The sequence below is a fragment of the Terrapene carolina genome, unplaced genomic scaffold (genome assembly GCF_002925995.2).
Source record: "Terrapene carolina triunguis isolate 2854851 unplaced genomic scaffold, T_m_triunguis-2.0 Scaffold211, whole genome shotgun sequence".
In the NCBI taxonomy this organism is placed as follows: Eukaryota; Metazoa; Chordata; order Testudines; family Emydidae; genus Terrapene; species Terrapene triunguis.
The window spans coordinates 32,062,184-32,082,667 of record NW_020664562.1 but is presented as its reverse complement, the minus strand read 5'-3'; the positions used below and the strand labels follow the sequence as shown (position 1 = coordinate 32,082,667).

General features: G+C 39.1%; 1 protein-coding gene across 1 annotated transcript in view; it reads right to left on the bottom strand.

Annotated features, from left to right (window-relative positions):
- Positions 1-20,484, bottom strand: part of LOC113407474 (GPI-anchor transamidase) — a 116,512-nt gene that overhangs the window by 82,569 nt on the left and 13,459 nt on the right. The window contains exons 4-9 of the mRNA XM_026656041.2: positions 19,696-19,831; positions 18,138-18,249; positions 17,548-17,644; positions 16,989-17,106; positions 14,923-15,033; positions 4,060-4,232 (exon numbers count right to left, since the gene is read on the bottom strand). Of these exons, the coding sequence (XP_026511826.1) occupies positions 4,060-4,232; positions 14,923-15,033; positions 16,989-17,106; positions 17,548-17,644; positions 18,138-18,249; positions 19,696-19,831 (747 nt within the window). The remainder of the gene's footprint in view (positions 1-4,059; positions 4,233-14,922; positions 15,034-16,988; positions 17,107-17,547; positions 17,645-18,137; positions 18,250-19,695; positions 19,832-20,484) is intronic.

Below are 20,484 nucleotides of genomic sequence, written 5' to 3'. Positions count from 1 at the left end.
AAAAGTTTCCATCACACCAATTTTTCAGAAGTGTCTCCTGTATATTGGTGCAATCATGGGAAAGGGTGATATTCTGTCATGCTATAGCTATATTACTTAATGAAGTTTATTGAAGGTATGTGTTTATTATCGAAGCACAGCAATCACATTAATTTTAATAGATTAAACAGTGGTCAAATATTCATGAGTACTTAAGTGATTTAGTATCTTAAGTCCCATTTTCAATATGCAGAAAGTTTGTAGGATTAGCACTGGGAAGATCATTGACCCATATTTTTAAATTCAGAAATTATGTTCATGTTCCGCTAGGGAAAATTAAATAGTTAATCTGGAGTGTAAATGTTCAAAGTGTCCCATTACAAATTAATGTCATAGAAAAGCGCTGTGGCTTTCTAACATCACCTTCATGAACAGCTGTACAGAAAGTTTAATAGATTCCTCAGACAAAATCCCACGTACTAAGCTTTTTTAGTATAGCAGGCCCTGCAAAGTTGTATTTCGGTACAGCATTGCTTTTTAAAAAAAACCTCTCCAACTCAATTACAGTACAGCCCACTCATGAATACAAAAGGTGCAGACAGCCACCTGTCCCACTGTATACCGCATGAACTGCCTTCCCCACCTTTTTTTCCTGTTCTTACTGCCTAATGTTCAATTGCAACTACAACAATCACTTACATCCAAAAGTATGATTAGGATGGCACTTACTGAATTTCAGTCATAGTTTAATGTGATATAGAAACTGGAAAGAAGAGCCAGTATAAGACCAGCTAACCTATCCAGGGCCAGCCACCAAGTGATCTGTGTAGCACAGTAGTCTACAGTTTGACAAACTCTGATCTCTACTAACTACCATTTCATGCTATTGTCCTTTTACGTGTCTAGCACCTCCTCATCTTTGCCTCACATCTCAGTCCCCATCCAAGCCAGCTGCTGAGGGTTGTGACAAGGATGTGTTGAGAAGGAGGATGATCTGCCAGACATTTAAAGAGGACAATACTGGGAAATGGTAACTAGCAGATAAATATATTCCTAAGTTTTTCTGCACTTAAAGTTACATTTCCTCGCTGTTCACTGTAGAGAAATATAGCTTTGAAGACTCTGCCATACTGAGAGCTAATTCGTTTGAGGAATTTATTAAACATTCTGCACAGCTGTCTTTGAAGGTAATTCCAGAAAGCCACAGAACTTTCTACACTGCTCCAAAAGGCTTTTTCTATTTAAAAAAAAAAAAATTGTTTTAAACCATACCAACAGAGCTACTGAAAACTGAGACCTGAAGCACTATAAAATACATTGTTGCTTGAAAAAAAACATTTGAATATTGTAGAACACCTAATATTATTTTACAAAAGACCAGCACACAGTAGATCCATATGCTGCATACACCAGATAATTATGCTATAAATCTAACATACTAGACTAGAAGCAGGTGTCTCCCACTTATGCTAAAGAACTCACCTCCCTGTTACTACTAGTAGTTTGTCCCTTAACTTACCTACAAGCCGACACCAAAAATCAGATTTTTCAGGCCAGAAGGAAACACTGTAGTCATCTAATCTAACCTCCTCTGTAATACAGGCCACATAATTTCATCCAGGTATCCTTCCTTTACGTGTGTAAGTAATAATATTAAGAAGTGTTTAGTCTCACACACCAAGCTAGTACAATCATGTGTACCTGGCATCATAATAGTTCCATACACATGCCAGTACTACTTCAGGACTAAAAATTAAAGATTTACTGTACCTGACTGGCAAAGAGGTCGCAGAACCTGCCTCTACCATTATGCAGAAATTGGTAACCCACGCAGTTGTTTTACATCCTATCAAGCTCCAAAACTTCTATTAATTTCCTAATGTTGCTTCCATTCATAAAAGGTAAAAACTACCTTTACCTTAAGAATATGAGTTAGAAGAGGCACTAAGGAAGTTTCAGGATTAGTTTAGGCTTTGATCTGTATTTCAATGCAAAATGTGGAGGCCAAATGCAGCATGAAAACAAAATGCAACTATATTAATACAAATTACACTAAGTTTTGAACTAAGAAAGATTTCATTTCCCCTCTCCCCCAAAAAATGCACCAATGTTGCACTAACTTTCCCTTAAACTCTCAAAAACGGCTATCCATTATCCCTTTCACACCACGAGCAATTCTGTAGTGTTCTAAGAAAAATGATGAATCACAAAATATGTATATCCATATCTATATCTATTTATATACATAAAAACAGTGTATAACCAGATTCATATTTCTTCCTGGCAGATGGCAACACAATTTTCTCAGGTCATTTTACAAAGGGCTGTAACAGAAAGGCAAATACAACATGAAAGAAGCTCAATAATACAAATCAGTCATCTTGTACATGCTCCCAATAGATGGCAACAGAGTACTAGAAATACAATGAACCTAAGGCCTTGCTTAACTATTATTGAAACAAGAAGCCATCAAATGGTTATCAGTGGGCCCAATCAAACAAATGCTTATGCCTAACTAACTTCACTCACATGAGTAGCCTCACTTAAGCCCATGGAACTATTCCCACAAGTATCCCAACTAATCTACCCAAGGGCACAAGTGTTTATGCAGGATCAAAGCATCTATTAAGAAACCTGGCAGAGTTTTTTTGTGTGTGTATAGCAAGCTACCTGATGGACCATCTCAGAGGAAAGATGAAGATGTATATAGTTTACTAGCAGTGATATGAAGTAAAGAAATCTTTGTGGCCTACTTAACAAGAGCTTCTAATAAGGAAAGTAAAAACTGGTTTGTTAAAAAAGCTTTTGTTGGTGGCCATATCTTGATCTTTGACTATATTTTTGCAACATAGTTTAGAGAAGGGAGAATTTTTCAACGAATAAGTATTTAGCCCCCAAATTCCCATTTTCTAGGCACTTTTCAGCTTACTTCAGACAGAATTATCAGCCATACATCATTTTGCTGTGTGAAACTGGCTAGGAATTAGGCCAAAGTGATGTCTGAAAGTACAGTGATTGAGTTTAGACACAACTGTAAGAATTCTCTAGAGCCTTAGATTTTAGAAATATTTATCTCAAAGTATCAATTTAAACTGAAAACTAGAAGTCCTGTTTTTATCGTACAGTACTAAAGAGAGAATTCACTTCATCAATTGGCTGACACTCCCTGTATCCCCTCACTCAATCTTGAATAACATCATGGCTACATACTACATGGAGCTCAAAATCCCAAGCATTATTGCAGAGTTGCTTCTCTGAGGAACATTTCTCTCTGGCTACTTCTCAAGATTAAAAGCTTTATTTTCAAATAAAATATCATATTAGAAGACACAGAAGGCAATCCTCTGGATTTTCAATGGAAATTAATCTAAAAATAAAAAGGACAATCCCATTCCCCCAGAGGAGGGGCTGAGATATTTTTGGTGCAGGATGGTATGGAGAGGATTTTGCACCTTTCATGAGAATGCTACATCCACCACAATTTTCTAAAAATAAACATGGACGGTGCAGACGGGGCTTGCACACTGAACAGCTGCTGTTGGATGCCAAAATGCAGCAGCATTATATCAGCTATAAAATTCCTTATGGCTGGATTCTCTAGTCTAAAACCACTTTGTGCTATGTAGTCCTAAACCACTCAGCCAGCCATGGGGAGAATTCCTCTTGCCCAGGTGTTCTCTCCACCAGTGGCTGGATGGAAGAATGAAGCTCAGCTGCCTACTGGACTCAGTGCTGCCCTCCCCATTGCATAAGGGGAAGGAGGAGGATGTGTTGGAGTGGTACAAGAAGGGGGGTATGGCAGAGCAGAGCTTCACCCTGCATTACCCTCCAATGATGCAAGTTAGAAGTGCTCCTATACACCCCGAACTTGTGCTGGAGCTGGGCTGCCCTGAATCAGGGCGCTGCAGCCCCCCATGTCAGATGGAGTGGAGAATCAAAGCCTTACTCATTAAAATATACTGCATGTTCACAGACTTCATATCGAGTATAAAACAGGTGGGTACAGCTACAGTATATGTTCTCTATTTATACTACATGAAAGTATATGAACCAAAACTGAAAAAAAATATATATATATACCTGGTTTCCAAGCCAACTAAGTTAGGATCCAGAGCAACGGTCTGTGTTGTAATTTCCACCTTTCGTACACTGCCAAAAAAGTCCGTTATCAGAACATTCTGAGGATCTCTATGAAAAAGATCAGTCCGGTGTCCAGGTGTAGAAACACACAAACTTCTAGGGCACACCTGAAACTGAACATAAAAAGGATAGTTACATTTTCCCTCTCACATTTACTCTTTAAATTAGTCTCTGTTGGTGTCTGTCAGAATATTGTTGGGAAACGAGAGACAACCACTAAACAAAATCAGCATTGATTTCACTGGTATCAATAACACATGCAATGGTTTTCCACACTTAGAAAAGGCGATTTAACTAAAGAACTAAGAAGTGCTCTTTTGTCATGATTATGCATTTAGAAACCTCTTTCGCTCCTGATATGCACGTAACTCCTATTAACTCTAATGGCAAATTAATATTAAAGAGGAGTTATATGCAACTCTTCTGGGAAAAAACAAGCCGTTCATCAGAACAAGCTGTTTTTCAATGTACATGTGGCAACTTCTGAAAAATTAAACTAGGTGGGAATCCTATAGGTTGATCAAAGGGAGGCAAGTGAGGCTGGATAAGTGTTCACACAGCCTTGGAAAGTCTACTCAGTAGCTTAAAAAGGTTGCAAAAATGAAGCAAGAATTTGGATTCTTGACATAGGTCCAGAGGAGTCAAAATCCCAATAGTTGTTACCCTTCTACAGCCTGTAAATTAACTATGAATTAGAATCATCATATATTAAAAATAATTTAGACTTATTTTAAGTTAGTGTAGATATGTCTGCAGCTCACGCGGCATATTATCTACAGATTAGTTCCACTGCTATGCTGAATTCCAAAATGCAGCACTGACACTCCTGTAAAGGCACAGCCATCAAGAGAAGGAGGCAGTAACAAACTTATCCAGGTTTTCCTTAGATCCCAAGAAATTCGAGATAGCAAAGACTTTACTGAGACTATGTAGGCATCAGTGGAGACAAACTCAACTTAGTATTTCAAGTAGCAGTAAAAGTTTATTAAATAAGTAATACAACAAGACATATAGTTCTAGCAACTTCTGAAATCAGGAGCACAAAAGGGGATGATAGCATCATTGCTCTATGCATCATTGCTGTTCATCCTCCTCTCCCCTCCAACCCTCCCATTTCTGTAATTCTGTAAACATGGTTTTTCAGATCTAGACATGTACCTTCTTTCCAAAACCATAACAAACCCTCCTAAACCCATGGTCTAACCAGGTCTGTATTCCCATTCAAAATATTGCACTAGGGTATTTCCAAATCTCACTTAGCTATGTGGGAACACCCCATCTTTCTAACCTCTACTGGCAAGGGATGGTGGGTTACTGCCAGTCCATGAGAAGCCACTTGACCATAAATTAAACACACAACATTATTAAGGCTGGGGAGGACTCTGGCTATAATTCTTACTGCTAGGACCAGGTATCCAAAGTACAATCCTCCAAAACCCAACAAATGCAATCCAAGATCATTTCCCTGCCATCGCTTAGGGAAAGCACACATCTACAATCTAAAATGAACACTAGTAGTCTTTACAGCAAGTTTACAACCACTGTGGACTCCAACCCCTGGATATAGCGTGGAGCAGTTTTGGAATAAGACTTTGATTTATATAGCACCTTCTATCCAAGGACCTCAAGATTAAGTATCATTATTCTCCCAACTATAAAATGAAAACACTGAGGCTAGGTCTACACTACAGCGGACTTCCGACCTAAGATACGCAACTTCAGCTACGTGAATACCGTAGCTGAAGTTGCGTATTTTAGGTCGGCTTACCTGGCGGTGAGGACGCGGGAAAGTCGACCGCTGCCACGCTGCCGCCGACTCCGCTACCGCCTCTTGTCGAGGTGGAGTTCCGGAGTCGACGGTAGTGCCATCAGGGATCGATTTTACCGCGTCCTCACGAGACGCGGTAAGTCGATCCCCGATAAACCGATTGCTACCCGCCGGATCGGCGGGTAGTGAAGACGTAGCCTGAGAAAAGAGAAATTACTTGTTCATGACCACACAGCGAGTCAGTAGCAGATTTGTGAATATGACCCCAGTCTCCTGATTCTCAGTCTTCAGCTCCCCGGTAGATATTGCTGCCTCTGATAGGATATAGGAAATACAAAACCAAATGGAGGATTGGAATGTGGGAATAGTTCTTTAGTGACAGGAAGAGAAAGAGCAAAGATTCCTCCAACTACTGGCCCTCGTTTAAGGATGGCAAGAAACTACCAGGCAGCTAGACTAGTATTTTCTCTTCCCATTGGAACACATGATGTACTGGGGGGGGCTGCATACTCCGGATCAAAGCAAGTTCGATATAACGCGGTTTCACCTATAACGCAGTAAGATTTTTTGGCTCCCGAGGACAGCATTATATTGTTATATCGAGGTAGAGGTGTAGATGGTGCTGGCTATTATCAGGTGCTTTTATTACCATTGAAAAAAACTGAGTGTTTGAACCAAAATGTGTTGCCAAATATCTGCTTTAAAAAAAAATAGGAGGAGTATCTCAATAGTATTTCCTATGTACCTGGTAGAAAATATGCAAGAAACCAGACAACTATGTCACCAGCCAGATCTCCTGGGGCTCACCGAAACACAGCTTATACAGCATGATGTAGTAGTATAAAAAATAGTCTTAGGTAGCAATAAAATCAGAGTGGTCCATTTGATGAGACCTATTCATTGAAGATATCAGAGAAAACAGAACCTTCACTTCCACATAGCTGCCCATACCCATGTTTGTTCCATCCCATTTACACTTGGGGTGCACATTCGTTGCACAGCTAGTGTCATCTTGGAGGATTACATCTGTGTTTTTAGTCATGGCACTTACATTGAACTGTGCTACTCTCCAGCTCTTTGTTAGCTCTCCAGCTCTTTGTTAGCTCTGGATCCCACCCATGCCCTACCCATTCTTCAAAGCATTTTGCCTTCTCTTGCAGGCAACCCCTTAGTTTACTGTTCCAACTTCATTGTATACTGGCACAGGAAAGTGATCAGGAGCAAGAGAGAAGTCTAGTTTTCTATGGTTGTTCTTAACCAGCATTAGCAGCTCTGGAATTGGAGAGACACACACTGGCCCAAGAGCTGGGCACATGGATGAGTTTGGCTGTACGTCTTTAGATAAGTGAGTAGACAAGAGACTTCCTCTCTGGCCATCTTGCAAATCACAACTTCTTAAAGAGAAAGATCAGTCATTTCCCTTCGCTCTTAGCTCCTCAAAGAGCACAACCTTAAAAATCTAAATCTTTAAAGCCCATGAATATCCATAATATTTGTATTTTTAATTCACAAATTACTGAAGACATAAGTCTTCTACACTGCAGCTATGCCATCAAGCCACTGCACTGGCTAGGAATGTTATAAAACATTGAGTAACCGTAACAATTTTATATTTCTGTAATGTCAACACCACCATGAATGGAGGTGTATAAATGATTCAACAAACTATGAATGACTTTTCAAAGCACATCACCCATAACTTTTATCTATCAGTTCCCAACAGAATTTCAAACCTAGCACCAAAGGTTTTTGATTGAAGTTGACTCTTTTGCAAATAGCTTCAAAGACCTCAGAGCAAAAGCTGCTTACTAATTCTTCTTTATGTTAACTAGCGAAGGCACACGACAACAACAGTTCTTTTATCTGAAAGCCCACTGATCTGCTCTCTTATTGGTGAAATAGTCGTGACAAATTCTTCCATTTTATTCCTATAAAACTGCCAATTTAAAAAATCCTCCCTCTCTTTCAACAGGTACATTCTAAGAGTGAATTAAATCTGTGATAAACTGTATATGAAAGGGATTTAAAAACACATCTTTAAAAATCCAAGACCATCCTCCTTTGGGGCCAATTGTGCTTTCTTCACAAGCCTAGAAGAAAGGGAGTTGTGTTAGCTGCGCTGCCCCAGGAATTTCTCAGGAAGCAGTCTGCAACTCTGAGCGCATCCCTTCTCTGCCTAGCTCAGTGTACATTCCTCCATCATGCTAAACTACCTGAGGCACCAATAAAAATAAAACCATGAGAACTATACATCATCTAACAGAAAATAACCAGTTTGCCCTGGAAAGTTAAGGTAACTGCAGAGGATAAGTAATTACTAATTCAATTATTTCATTGATCTGCTCATCTGAAGAGCATATTTTGCTTCCAGAGTTACAGTTTTTATTTCAATCCCTTGTACCAACATTCACCTCTATCTGCTACAATAAAGTTCAGTTTTGAATCCATGAGAAGAGTTTTGCTCTGCTACGCATAGATAGCAAAACCACTCTGCCTTTTTAGGCTTGATATCAGTCGAATATCAAGTTGGAAGTGTCAGGAGTGCTAAAAGAAATAATCTGGTTGCAAAATACTACTACTAATAATAATAATAATAAAGTGTTAGGTGTATGAATAGCTCACTTTGCCATACTCATTAGCTGCCAGGCAAAAGCTCATACATGTAAATAACTATTAAAAATGAATGTTGGGAGTATTCAGAAAGTCAGAACTCTAAAGTATTTCACTTCAGCCTAATCCTGTTATACTTCATCATGCTAAAAATCATGCCATCAACTTTAAATTACGTTTCAAAGTGATCTTATTAATTAGTTCAGCTAATCAGGGGTGGGGGTGGCAAAAGGGACTTATGTGATCTTTGGATGTACAAAGAAGAAGTGGTAAGTAGAAGTAAGGAGGTTATTTTACCACTGTACACAGTATTGGTGAGACCAATACTGTATCAAGCTCCGGAGTCCACATTTTAAATAGGATGTTGAAAAACTGAACATGTTGCAAAGAAGAGGCACAAAAAAAGATTAGAGGGCTGGAAAAAAAATGTGTTACAGTGAGAGACTTCAGGAGCTCAATCTGTTTTGTTTATCAAAAATTAGATCGAGAGATGAAATGATTGCAGCATATAAGTACATTCATGTGAAGAAAATATCAGGCACTACAGAGCTCTTTAATCTAGAGAAGAAAGGCAAAACACAAGCCAGATGCCAAAAAAATTCAAGTGCTCCCAATTCCGCCCTCTGTCTTTTGCAGCAACCCCTAATGGAGGCAGCTAGACTGACTCTTGCTCAGCTTCAGCCCCAGGTTCTTCCTTTCCAATGGTACAACTCACCCTGCAGCACTCCCTGATGTAACAATGTGGCATTGCAGAAGGTCTTCATCTCTAGCATCCTCTGTTGACCTCTTTTTTGGCTATGTGATGGCTTGTTTCTGTCTATACCTTCCATGACCTAGCCCTCCGGCCAGGTCACCTTTCAGTTCAGTCGGGATAACAAAAGTCCAACTGAAACATCCACACAAATGAGTCTTCCGTCGCTTTTGGACTTTTCTCTTCATCCCTATTCTTGACCCCTGGGGAGTTCTATGCTCCTTAAACTGAGCACTGCCTTCCCAGGACTTTCCCCTGGACACACTTCTACCCAGCAGATTTTCTTTTGGATGACAAGGTACAGAAATAGATGCAGATTTTTCCTCTAACCTAGAGGAGATGAGTTTAGTTTATAAAATTTACTCAACTAGGTCAGAGATTAAAACCAGAAAAATGTCCCACTCCCTTTTGTGGGTTAGCAATGGGCTTAATCTTTACCCACAATAAATGCTGTCTATTGCAGCTCTAGGCTGTATGGATTGAACACTACCTGGGAAGATGCTCCTCAGTCATCTGGCACCTTGTGGTATGTCAGTCATTCCATAAAGTGCTCCTGCTGTAGGCACTTAAGAGGCAACACAGCCAAATGCAGCCCAGAATTAGTTTATATTCATAAGTCTTTACATTCTCCAAGACTGCAAACAGCCACTTTTGCACAAAATAAAGTCACGCTATAAGCAAATACGTGCTTCTTGGCTAAGAATAATAATTAAGACTAGATACTAAGTATTTAAGAATTTAAAACATCAGAGTATGCCAATAACAATTACTTAGTTAAAAAAAAATCTCTCTCAAGAGTACAATTGTTTTTACAGTATCTATTAATACATGAACTTTACTAAACACTAAAAAAAGGGGGTCAGGGAGAATACATTATTTACAGTTTAATACAGAGTATGGATGGCAGTAGGGGCAAACTTTTCCTAATCAAAAAATTATTTGAAATTGACAGGGGATAGCACTAGGGAGATAAATAAGCAAAGTAATAGAAGATAAAATTACTTTTAAAAATTTGCAAGAGAAAAATGTGGTAAAATTTGATAGACATGCGTAACCTGAGATTTCACTCAATTTAGTAAAAATCACCAGAAGCAGCATATCGTGGACAGAGTAAAGATGCTTCACTCTGTAATATGGTAACATCCTGTTAAGTAGAGAGAGATACAATGACTATATTACTGTATGTTTCTCTAAACAAAAGCTCACTGCTATAATGATTATTGTTTTGTCTCTGATATTTACATGGTAAGGATTTGTAATCCTGTTAAAACTTCCTAAATAAACAAATAGTTAAGAAAGAAAAAAGAAAAGGAAGAATAAGCATAACTATACCATAAATAGTGTAAACTGAAATACCCCCAAGAGTAGATTACGGACTGAACTGTTGCCTGGGCTACAGAGTGGCACTGGGACATAAAAGGCCACAAGGTTCCCTTTTCTGCTCCAGTAACATGCAGCATGGGTAGCAGTGTCAGAGGACAGAATCTGCAGAGCCACTACATCCCCAAGCCACGCGGGTGGGTTGGGAAATGGGTGGAGTAGAGCACAGCAAGCAGGAAGACCTTATTCTCTGCAACATTATGGTGCCAAGAGCTCAGGTGGGTCTGAGGGGGAGGTGTTTTAAGAAAAATGGTTGCTCTGAATATCATAGGGTTATAGGAACACCTTGAAGTTGCTATGCTGCTTCCTAAAAGATTACACATTAGGAATAACAGGATACGATTCCTTTGAAAAACAGCACATGGAAGTCAGAGCCACCAACAGTCTACCAGCTCAGATCAGACAGGCCAACACAACAGCAATTAATCTGACAATCAAAACTGGAGTCTTCCCAAGGCAAGAATATCTCCATCCAAATACCCATACCCATACCCAAAACCAGGAGACTGTTTGTTTAGTCACTATTTTGAAATGATCCTGCCTAATAAATTTTAGATTTTCCATAAACACACAGAACTATGCTATAAACAAAGTACTTGTAACCTGAAGTTCTTCTGGTACAAGCAGAAAGCTTTTCCAACAGATTGCTGCCACTGTGTTTTCCTCCTGAGTTAAAACTGATAGAGTCACATAGTCCTTAAAAATTGTAACCAACATAAATGCTCTTGAATAAATGCCATTTAATTTGGATTTTTTTCTTCTAAATAAGAAGACTTCAGAGACTAAGAATGAAATTAAATACAGACATATGACCTAGTTTTTCCTCTTTCCCATTTTATATTCAGCCTTTGTAGAGAAAGATGTTATCATCAGTTAAAGGTTTTAAAAAGACCTTTACTATCACAACAGCAACATTTATTACTACAAGGAAAATGATTAAGGAGCAACTATCTGCAGATGCTGTAGAAGTGAGTTACTACTTATGATGGATTGTACATATATCAGATTCCTTGGATTTGTTAATAGAAGCCAAGTACCTGTTTGACAGTTCAGATCTATTATGTATAGTATATGGCTTTCAGCAAGCAATTTTGGCCTTTTTCAGAACAAAAACTAATAGGATTTAATCCTTCTGAGAGGAAGCATGATAAAAGTCCTTTAAAACCTAGAATATTCAATTTCAGAAAGAAAACAATTACACTATTAAGCAATGATATACACCAGAATATCCGATACTTTAAAATGGAGAGGTTTTAGCTTTCTCTTCTATGTAGATTGTTTGTATAGCTAATTTAAAAAAAATATCTTATTGGAGGAGACAGGAACCTCTATTTGACAAACTACTAATATGCTCACCTATCGTATGTAAGTAACACATATTTGTCCTATCATAAAATTAAGTACTGTATACACCTCTCCAATGATTATCTTTATAAAGGTAATAGAAACTAAAAGGAAAACTTGGATATACTTGATCCCATTTAAACTACTTGCTACATAAAGCATAAAATGACGACCATTGCCTTTTGCACTTTGAGGTTGGAGCACATCCATCCTGTCAAGGCAAGGGGTTCATTTTGATGGTCTGCCTAGGAGGTTACTGAAACCAGAGGACTTGAAGGGAGGGGGAAAAAAGATTACTTACTTGTAGAATAACCATTGTTCTCTGAGATGTGCTGTCCACATATACATTCTGCTGCAGGTACCTGTGCACATAATGTACTCGAGTCAGAGACTTTTGTCACCAGTACCACTAGGCAGCACATGCGCCTCACTCGCCTTGTGCCACCATCTTCCCCTCTGTTCCTTAACACTGCTGTATATAATTTCTAAAGTAGCAGGGAAGTTGGGAGAGTTGTGGAATGTGTATGTCCACAACACATCTCAAAGAACAATAGGTATTCTACAGGTAAGTAACCATTTTTTCTCCTTTGAGTGACTGTGCATGTATATATTCCACTCCAAGTAACTCATCAGCAGTTCCCTTACAAGCAGAGGGACTTCAGATAAACTGAATAGAGGCTATAACTCCAGCTTGCAAAAGTCGGCATCATTACAAGAGTCTTCAGTAATGGCATAATAAGAGGACAGAGTATATGCAGATGACCATGTTGCTGCCTTACAGATACCAGCTACTGGAACATTGCTCAGAAAGGCTGATGAAGTGCTTGTTCAGATATGTATTAAAAACACATATTTAAACACAAATCACTTAGATACATACTGATCTGGTAAAATGAACCTGTCGTCATTTGTCACTCCAGCAATTTGATCATCATCTAAACTTTACTAGCAATGATTTTATGTTTTCTTCCAGATTAGACATTACATTGGGCCAAGAATAGATTCCTGGGGACCTCACTAACACCACACCATTTGGCTGATGATTCCCCATCTACAATTACTTTTGACTTACAGAGATCTGTCTGTTAACCAGTTTTTAATCTATTTAATATGTGCTACACTGAATTTATATAGTGCGAATTCTTAAAATCAGGCCTGGACAAGGAATTTGTTCTTCTTTAAGCAGGTACCCAGCAGTGCAACTCAGTCAGTGACCAAAGTATTCCCTTTAATTTCTCACAAGACATGAGCTGATTATTTTATCAGGGTTTAGAGTTATGGCTCTTAGGGATCCCTCAGGATGAAGGCATGGTGGAATTTGACTTCTGCAACCGGAAGTTCATTCCCTGAAGTTCATTCACATTATGTCTCAAGATAATACAGTGTATTCTGATTGCAAATCGTGACATACATTTGTGTTTTCCCAATTTTTATTTTTATTTTTTGACAGTGATGCAAGTCTCCTTATCCTTCAAATAGTATCTGGGTATAATATGCTACTACAGGGTTTGCTGTACTACTTCAATATATTGCTGAATACTTTGAATTTGGCCACTGAAAGACCAATACAATTATAATTAAAAATAAAGAATACACAGGACTTTTCTGTTATTTTGTGGTTGTCAACATTTTTACAAGTCATTAAAGCGATAGAAAGGATTTACAGATTTGCTATGTCATCAACAAGATCTGCATTAACATTTCTAACTAACTGAACCAGTTCACACCATTTTCCAAATGGCTATTTATACACTTTAAACTGCTGCTGAATTTCTGGTACTGTTTCTTTTTATAAGACAATTAATTCCCTTGATTACAGATTGAGTGTTTCAGTCAAATTCACTCAAATAATGTTTTTTTTAAAATATGTACATAATCAATAGAAAAGCTACTTAATCCTTGTGACATAAGTTTTGTTCTAAAATTCTCCACATCCCATCATAAATTAGAATATGATGTAATGAAATGGATTTTCATGCTCTTGGTAGTAAAATGTCGGCATATTAGTCACTGAATCAATTCTATGTCAACACAAAATCTGTCAGTGTGGGCTGCTTTGTGTGAAATCTACTACACTTCAGCTAGCAGCAAGGCTGACACCAGCCTCCACAGACATTGACATAAAATGTTTGAACAGCTGCTCCTTTTATTGAAATGGAGATTTAATGTGTGTGGTCAATGGTGGCTCTTAAGTCTCTGACAACAGCATGACAGAATTTACGGCAACAAGCCACACAAGCATAATGCATTGCGATGAAAAAAGGAACGTTTGACCTGTTCAAGGCCAATGGACTAAGAATGCTACTGAAATGTAGTTGCTTTTTCAATTTATGGTATCCAAGATGGAACATATGTTCAAAAGCCATTGTCATTAAACTTCACCAAGACATTTTTTGTTGGATCATATGTGGCAATTATAATATTTGCCCGAGAACAAATAAAGCCCCAGACTTGTAACTGGATTTACACAGGCTGACCCCTGCACCTATGTGGCGAAGCACTGCAGTCAATGGGGCTCTGCTCATGTGTTTCTGAGTGCAGGATCAGGATTCCAACATACAAATTTCCTTTGTAAAGCAAATGCCGATGACTGCCTTTCCATATGTGCAAAGTGATTGCAGTCCATGATTCTAGGTACCATGCAAGTGGATCAGTTCCACGGGATGCAGAGATAACACACATAAGTGACATTTTTCAGTAAAACAACCAGGTTGTTTTAATTTAATTTTTTCCTAATCAAGCAAAGAAACAATTTTAAACTGTGGACTCAAGTCTCCAAAATGTCAATATATAATGATTTTACTAAATAAGAACAACAAAAATATTTTTAAAAATACCCTCTTGATATGCAGGAGAACAAAAAATGTTGTGAGGTTCCCACTGCCAAAATGGACCAGTTGTGAGAATACAGGAGTAGTTAGCAAACTAATGAATACAGTATACTACTTACTAGGTCATTCATATTGGTCTGGCTGGCTGGGTGAATTTCTTCCAAGAACTCCAAGACATAAAATGTGTATCTATCCATAAGGTGAACTCCAATCCCAAGATCAGGCTGATGCTTAAAAACAAAATATACATACTTAGAATGTTCCATAGCAAAAACCTGATGGGAACAGAGCAAAACAGGACCATGCAAGTGTCAAACCTATGAATTATTTTTACTATTAGTCAAATTATCAGAAGTATGCAAAAAAAGATTACTAACCATCAAAAACACCAATAGACTGTGTAAATGAATCTGTATATTGCATGTGATCATCTTCATCTTTTTAGACTAATTTCTGACTAGCCCTGTCTTTGCCTGGTTGCAGGGAGCCTCTTTCTCCATTATACACCTGTGCAGAACTCCGGTAGGATCCTCCCACTATGGCCTCTTGAGCACAAGAAGGAGCGTGGGGGGAGATAGTCCTGTGTGGCTCCAGGAGGTCATGACCAGTTTCAGTAAGCACATGAGTAGAGCTTGATTTTCAGAGATGTTGAACACCTACTGGGGCTATGGTACTCACTACCTTTAAAAATCAAACAACTACAGAATAGGATGGTTTCACAAACCATGGCTGTCATATGATGCCATAGCCTAAAGTCAGAAAGATGAAGCTTAAGCCACTTGCAGGCGTAGGGAGAAGATGACTAATGTCCCCCTCTTCAAGTGTGCTACTCATTGTACTATAAATCACATTTTCTATCTCTATTGTTACATTGCAGAAAAAAGGTATTTATAATTACATTTTTTTAATTCATTATTTTATGTTTGAATTGTAAGACTTACTGAAAATCAAATTAGGGGTGTACATTAGCCTAGTGGGCAATTGACATCCCCACACTTTCGGACAGCATGACAGAACAATGTGAAAAGTACATCAAACATTATATGAGTGATGCTTTAGAGCAGAGGTGGACAAACTACGGCTCACAGGCCACATCTGGTCCGCAGGACCCTCCTGCCCGGCCCCCGAGCTCCTGGCCCCGGGGGCTAGCCCCCAAGCCCCTCCCCTGCTGTTCCCCCTCCCCCACGGCCTCAGTTCACTGCGCCGCTGGTGCAATGCTCTGGGCGGTGGGGCTGCAGAGCCGCAGCCTGACCCAGTGCTCTGCGCTGTGCGGTGGCATGGCTAGCTCCAGCCAGGTGGCTGGGCTGCCTGTCCTGGTGCTCTGAGCGGTGCAGCTGTAGCGCCGCCAGCCACCAGTGCTCCAGGCAGCACGGTAAGGGGGCAGGGAACAGGGGAGGTTGGATAGAGGGCAGGGGAGTTGAGGATGGTGGTCAGGGGGTGGGGTTGTGGATAGGGGTCGGGGCAGTCAGAGGGCGGGAACAGGGTGGTTGAATGGGGGCAGGGGTCCCGGAGGGGCAGTCAGGAATGAGAGGAGGGGTTGGATGGGGGGGCAGTCAGGGGTGGGGGTTCTGGGGGCGGTCAGGGGACAGGGAGTGGGGGTGGTGGATGGGGCAGGAGTCCCAGGGGAGGGACCGTCAGGGGGCGAGAAGTGGGGGTGGTCGAATAGGAGGCGGGGGCCAAGCCACGCCTGGCTGCTTGGGGAGGCACAGCCTCCCCTAACCGGCCCTCCATACAATTTCGGAAACCCGATGTGACCCTCAGGCCAAAAAGTTTGCCCGCCCTGCTTTAGAGGCTAAACACCCTTTATGTTGTTAAGCAGTTAAGAGGGAGATTTTCAGAAGTACCAAAAAAATGTAGCAGCACAAGTGCCACTGAAAGTTAATGGGACTTGTGATCCAAATCCTTTGGGCACTTTTGAAAATACCCCCTTTGCCCTACCTCCAACTACCCTACCCATAGGAACCCTAAGCCTATGGTGGGGAGCTGGACCTATAGAAACCCTAACCCTTAGGGCAGGGAGCCCTGCCCATAGGAATCCTAACCTTAGCTCCAAGTACCCTACCCATAGAAACCCTGACTCAAAGGTGGAGAGCTCTATCCATAGGAATCCTAACCCTACCTCCAAATACCCTCACCATAGGAACCCTAACCTTAACTCCAAGTACCCAACCAAACTCATACTTACTGAAAGTGAATCTTCTCCTACTTGGCTACTAGCCAAGGCCATTATATTTGGAGAATAAAATCGTTCATACATGGATGCTCCTTGACAGGTATCAATAATAAACAGCAATTCGTTGTATCTGAAAGAAATAAAACAGCTTTCACATTCTATAGACTATGTCTTCATTCATTCATTTCACTGCATAGTTACCAAGATATTTAATAGAGCTCCAATTGGCTGAATATTTCAGACACCTTGTAAATAATAAGAAGCACATACAGCTGTTGAGCCAAGGTAACTCATTTGAATGGCTGAAGATTATAACAGATTTCCTTCTCCTCTGGAAAGGAGAGCTTCACGCAACCTCAAGGACAACAGCTATTTAATATCACTGCTGCGGTAACGGTAATTTTTTCCATTTTTAAACCACATTCAGAATAAAAATAATTAATTTCGCCACCCTTCACTAGAAGAGTGTGCTGTTTTGACAAGAATTAAATGAAGGAATGAAAGGCTACAATCCAAGTTTTACACTTGCTGGCGACATACTGTATTTAATAGCTAAGTAATAATTTTTTACCTTCTTTTCTGCCACATTTGTTCAAAGGCATCAGCAAGTTCTACATTAGTGATTTCTTCAGAATCCTGAAACTTCAAGAAACCATTTCCACCATGACCTTGTAGAAAAATTCACAAGGTAAATAAGCGTGTACGTTAAAGATAGAAGTTCAATATATACAAAATATGGTTGCCAAAAAACCAACAGAAACAGCTTAAATGCATTCTCTCCCCCTCTTTGGTGTGGGACAACAAGACACAATACCAGGGTAATGAGGACAGTACAGACGCTCCCCAACTTATGCAAGCGTTCCGGAACGCCTTGCGTAAGTGTATACGTGTATGGTTTAACCTGGAATACATCTATTCATTCATAAATTAATAGACACTGCTTTAAAGATGCTTCAGATTTTTAAGTGGTGTAGCAATCTTAGTTATCAGAATTTTTTGCATGGATTGTTTTTAATGCTAATAATAATGGATGTTTTGCTCAAACTAAAGTGAATCCATGATTACTGTGTATTTGTTTTACTAATTTTTAGTGTTATTTGGCATCCTCATGAGATTTCACTCTGCTACTGTGCAACAAAACCAATAAATTCCTGCAATTACCTGTCATATATATTAGAATATTGCTTCTGTCGTCAGAAAGTAGGCGCTTGGATCGAGGTGTGCTTGGTGGGATTCTTCCTGTTAATACACGCAAGAAATTCTCCACAGTAACCTACAAACATGGAAATGAAGTAATTTCTAACTATCATAAGGGATATCTATTGACCACTACTAGACGGGGTTCCACAAAATAATGACACAAACTATGCACTATATATAAATAGGTCCACCAATAGATGGTATAAATTGCATTACCAGATTTCTTCTATTCAAGGTTTTACTGTGCTACTGCTCAACAATCACAGTTTTTTATCGCCCCATTAAAATCAACCTGTTGCTTTACTATATTTGAAAACTATTTCATCAAACACACGTCTATGACCATTATAGTCTTTTAATACGTCTTCATTGATTTGAACACCTGTCACACTGTAGTGTATATCTTTACTCCGTTAATGCTACTTATGCATTCACAAAATGCTGCAACATTAGTATGTGTTACCATGGAAAAATGTTAATAAATACTCTAAGGCTTAAATTCTCTGTGCAACTCAGGCAAGGAAAAGATTCCTGTGGCACGAACATCTAAAAGATCAGATGTAGTCCATCTGGACAGCAACCATAAAAGATTTGATTAAACATTAGAACTACTTGTTCTGAATGCAGATTTACAACACTCAAAACTGTTACCAACAAAATTCAGACTCATGACAGCTAGGTTTTTTTTTGTTACTATAATCTTTCAACATGCACTTTATGTCCTCAGGACATTAAAAATCAGAGAGCATGACATTTTCTGTATACTCTAATACAGTACAGGGTTTAATTTGTTCCTGTAAAATATACGTATTTGCTTTATAAATCATTTTACTATGTGGTACTAATTAAAATTCTGTAATTGAAGTCTAATTAAAGTCAGTCCAGTAAAGACTTAGAAAAAGAATTTGCAGCAAGAAGTGTTTTCTGAAAACAAGAACGTGGTAAAGTGCTGCAGATATTTCCTTTTACTAGCTGTTATAAAGTGGTTAGAAATGGGTTACTTACAGAAAAGACATGTTTTATTTGGAAAAAATAAAAACAAATATTTAAGAAAAGATGTTGAACCTGCAATGTGCAAACACACACCTGCTTAACGTCAAAACTTATGAAAGTGTTAGCAGTTTAACCAATCATACAATCTATACTACTTCAACAAAATGGAAAACCCAGTAACATTTTTATATTGTTAATATAGTCGGAGATCCTCACAATCTCCTAACCACAACTCATAATAACAGCAGCAGCAACAACAGTCATGGGAATGAATGTTTTCTTTACAATAGCCAATAACAATGTATAATAATAAATTCTAATTAGTTAGAAAGACGTATAAAGTTGTAACAAGTTCTGAAATTCAGTAAGAATGTTCTTTTTATTATATATATCAATTGAAAATAAGGGCCTGATCCATAATCCAGTGAAGAGTACGGAAAGGCTACCACTGACTTCAATGGACTTTGGATCAGGCTTTAAAACGACACTACAGGAAAATCTGGTTAGATAAACAAAGCATTGTTACCTCATAGCTTCTATAGTCCACTTCCACATCATCTCCGTAAACATTTAACTCCATGTTTTTGTGACTAAACACAGTTGCTGGCTTGGGATTCCTGGGATTACATGCCATATCATCTGCCAGCATCAGGACAATGTGACTGGGAAAAACAAAATAACACAATTTCATATATTCTATTTTAATACAATAAACAAAAGGAAAGTTGCAAATAATGGAGCCAACAAACATGACCCATTATGAGAGCCCTGCAAATCTGCAGATATCCGCTTTATATCCGCGGACTATGCTTGCTGATGGCAGATCGGCTGAAGATACAAATTTTGTATCCACGCAGGGCTCTACTCATTATTAAAACAAGAGTCTGTAGCATTTAGAAAATTTCCTGGAGTATAAGTAAGAGTTACTTTGGTAATACCTTATTTCCCCAGGGAAGTGTCACCATCACAACACTACCACATAAAGCTTTTTGTTTGTTACAGTAACGGTATTATTTCTTTAGCACTAACAACATGCTCAACGTTGTACAGTACTTCACAAAAATGGATGGCTGCTGCCTCAAAGAGCTTAAAAACTCAAAGTCAAACAGAAGGTGGGTCACACTGGAAAAAAGATGAAGATGGCTCACTGGTGTTTTTTCCATCCCCATTCCATCCCCCATTCACGCAGGCCTTGAAGAAGTGGGTTTTAAACAGCACTGGTATAAAGAGAGTGTGGGCCTTGCACATGACAGATTTAGTTAAAAATCAGTGCACAAAACTGCAAGTACACAAGGCCTCAGCCTCAAGAGCAAGG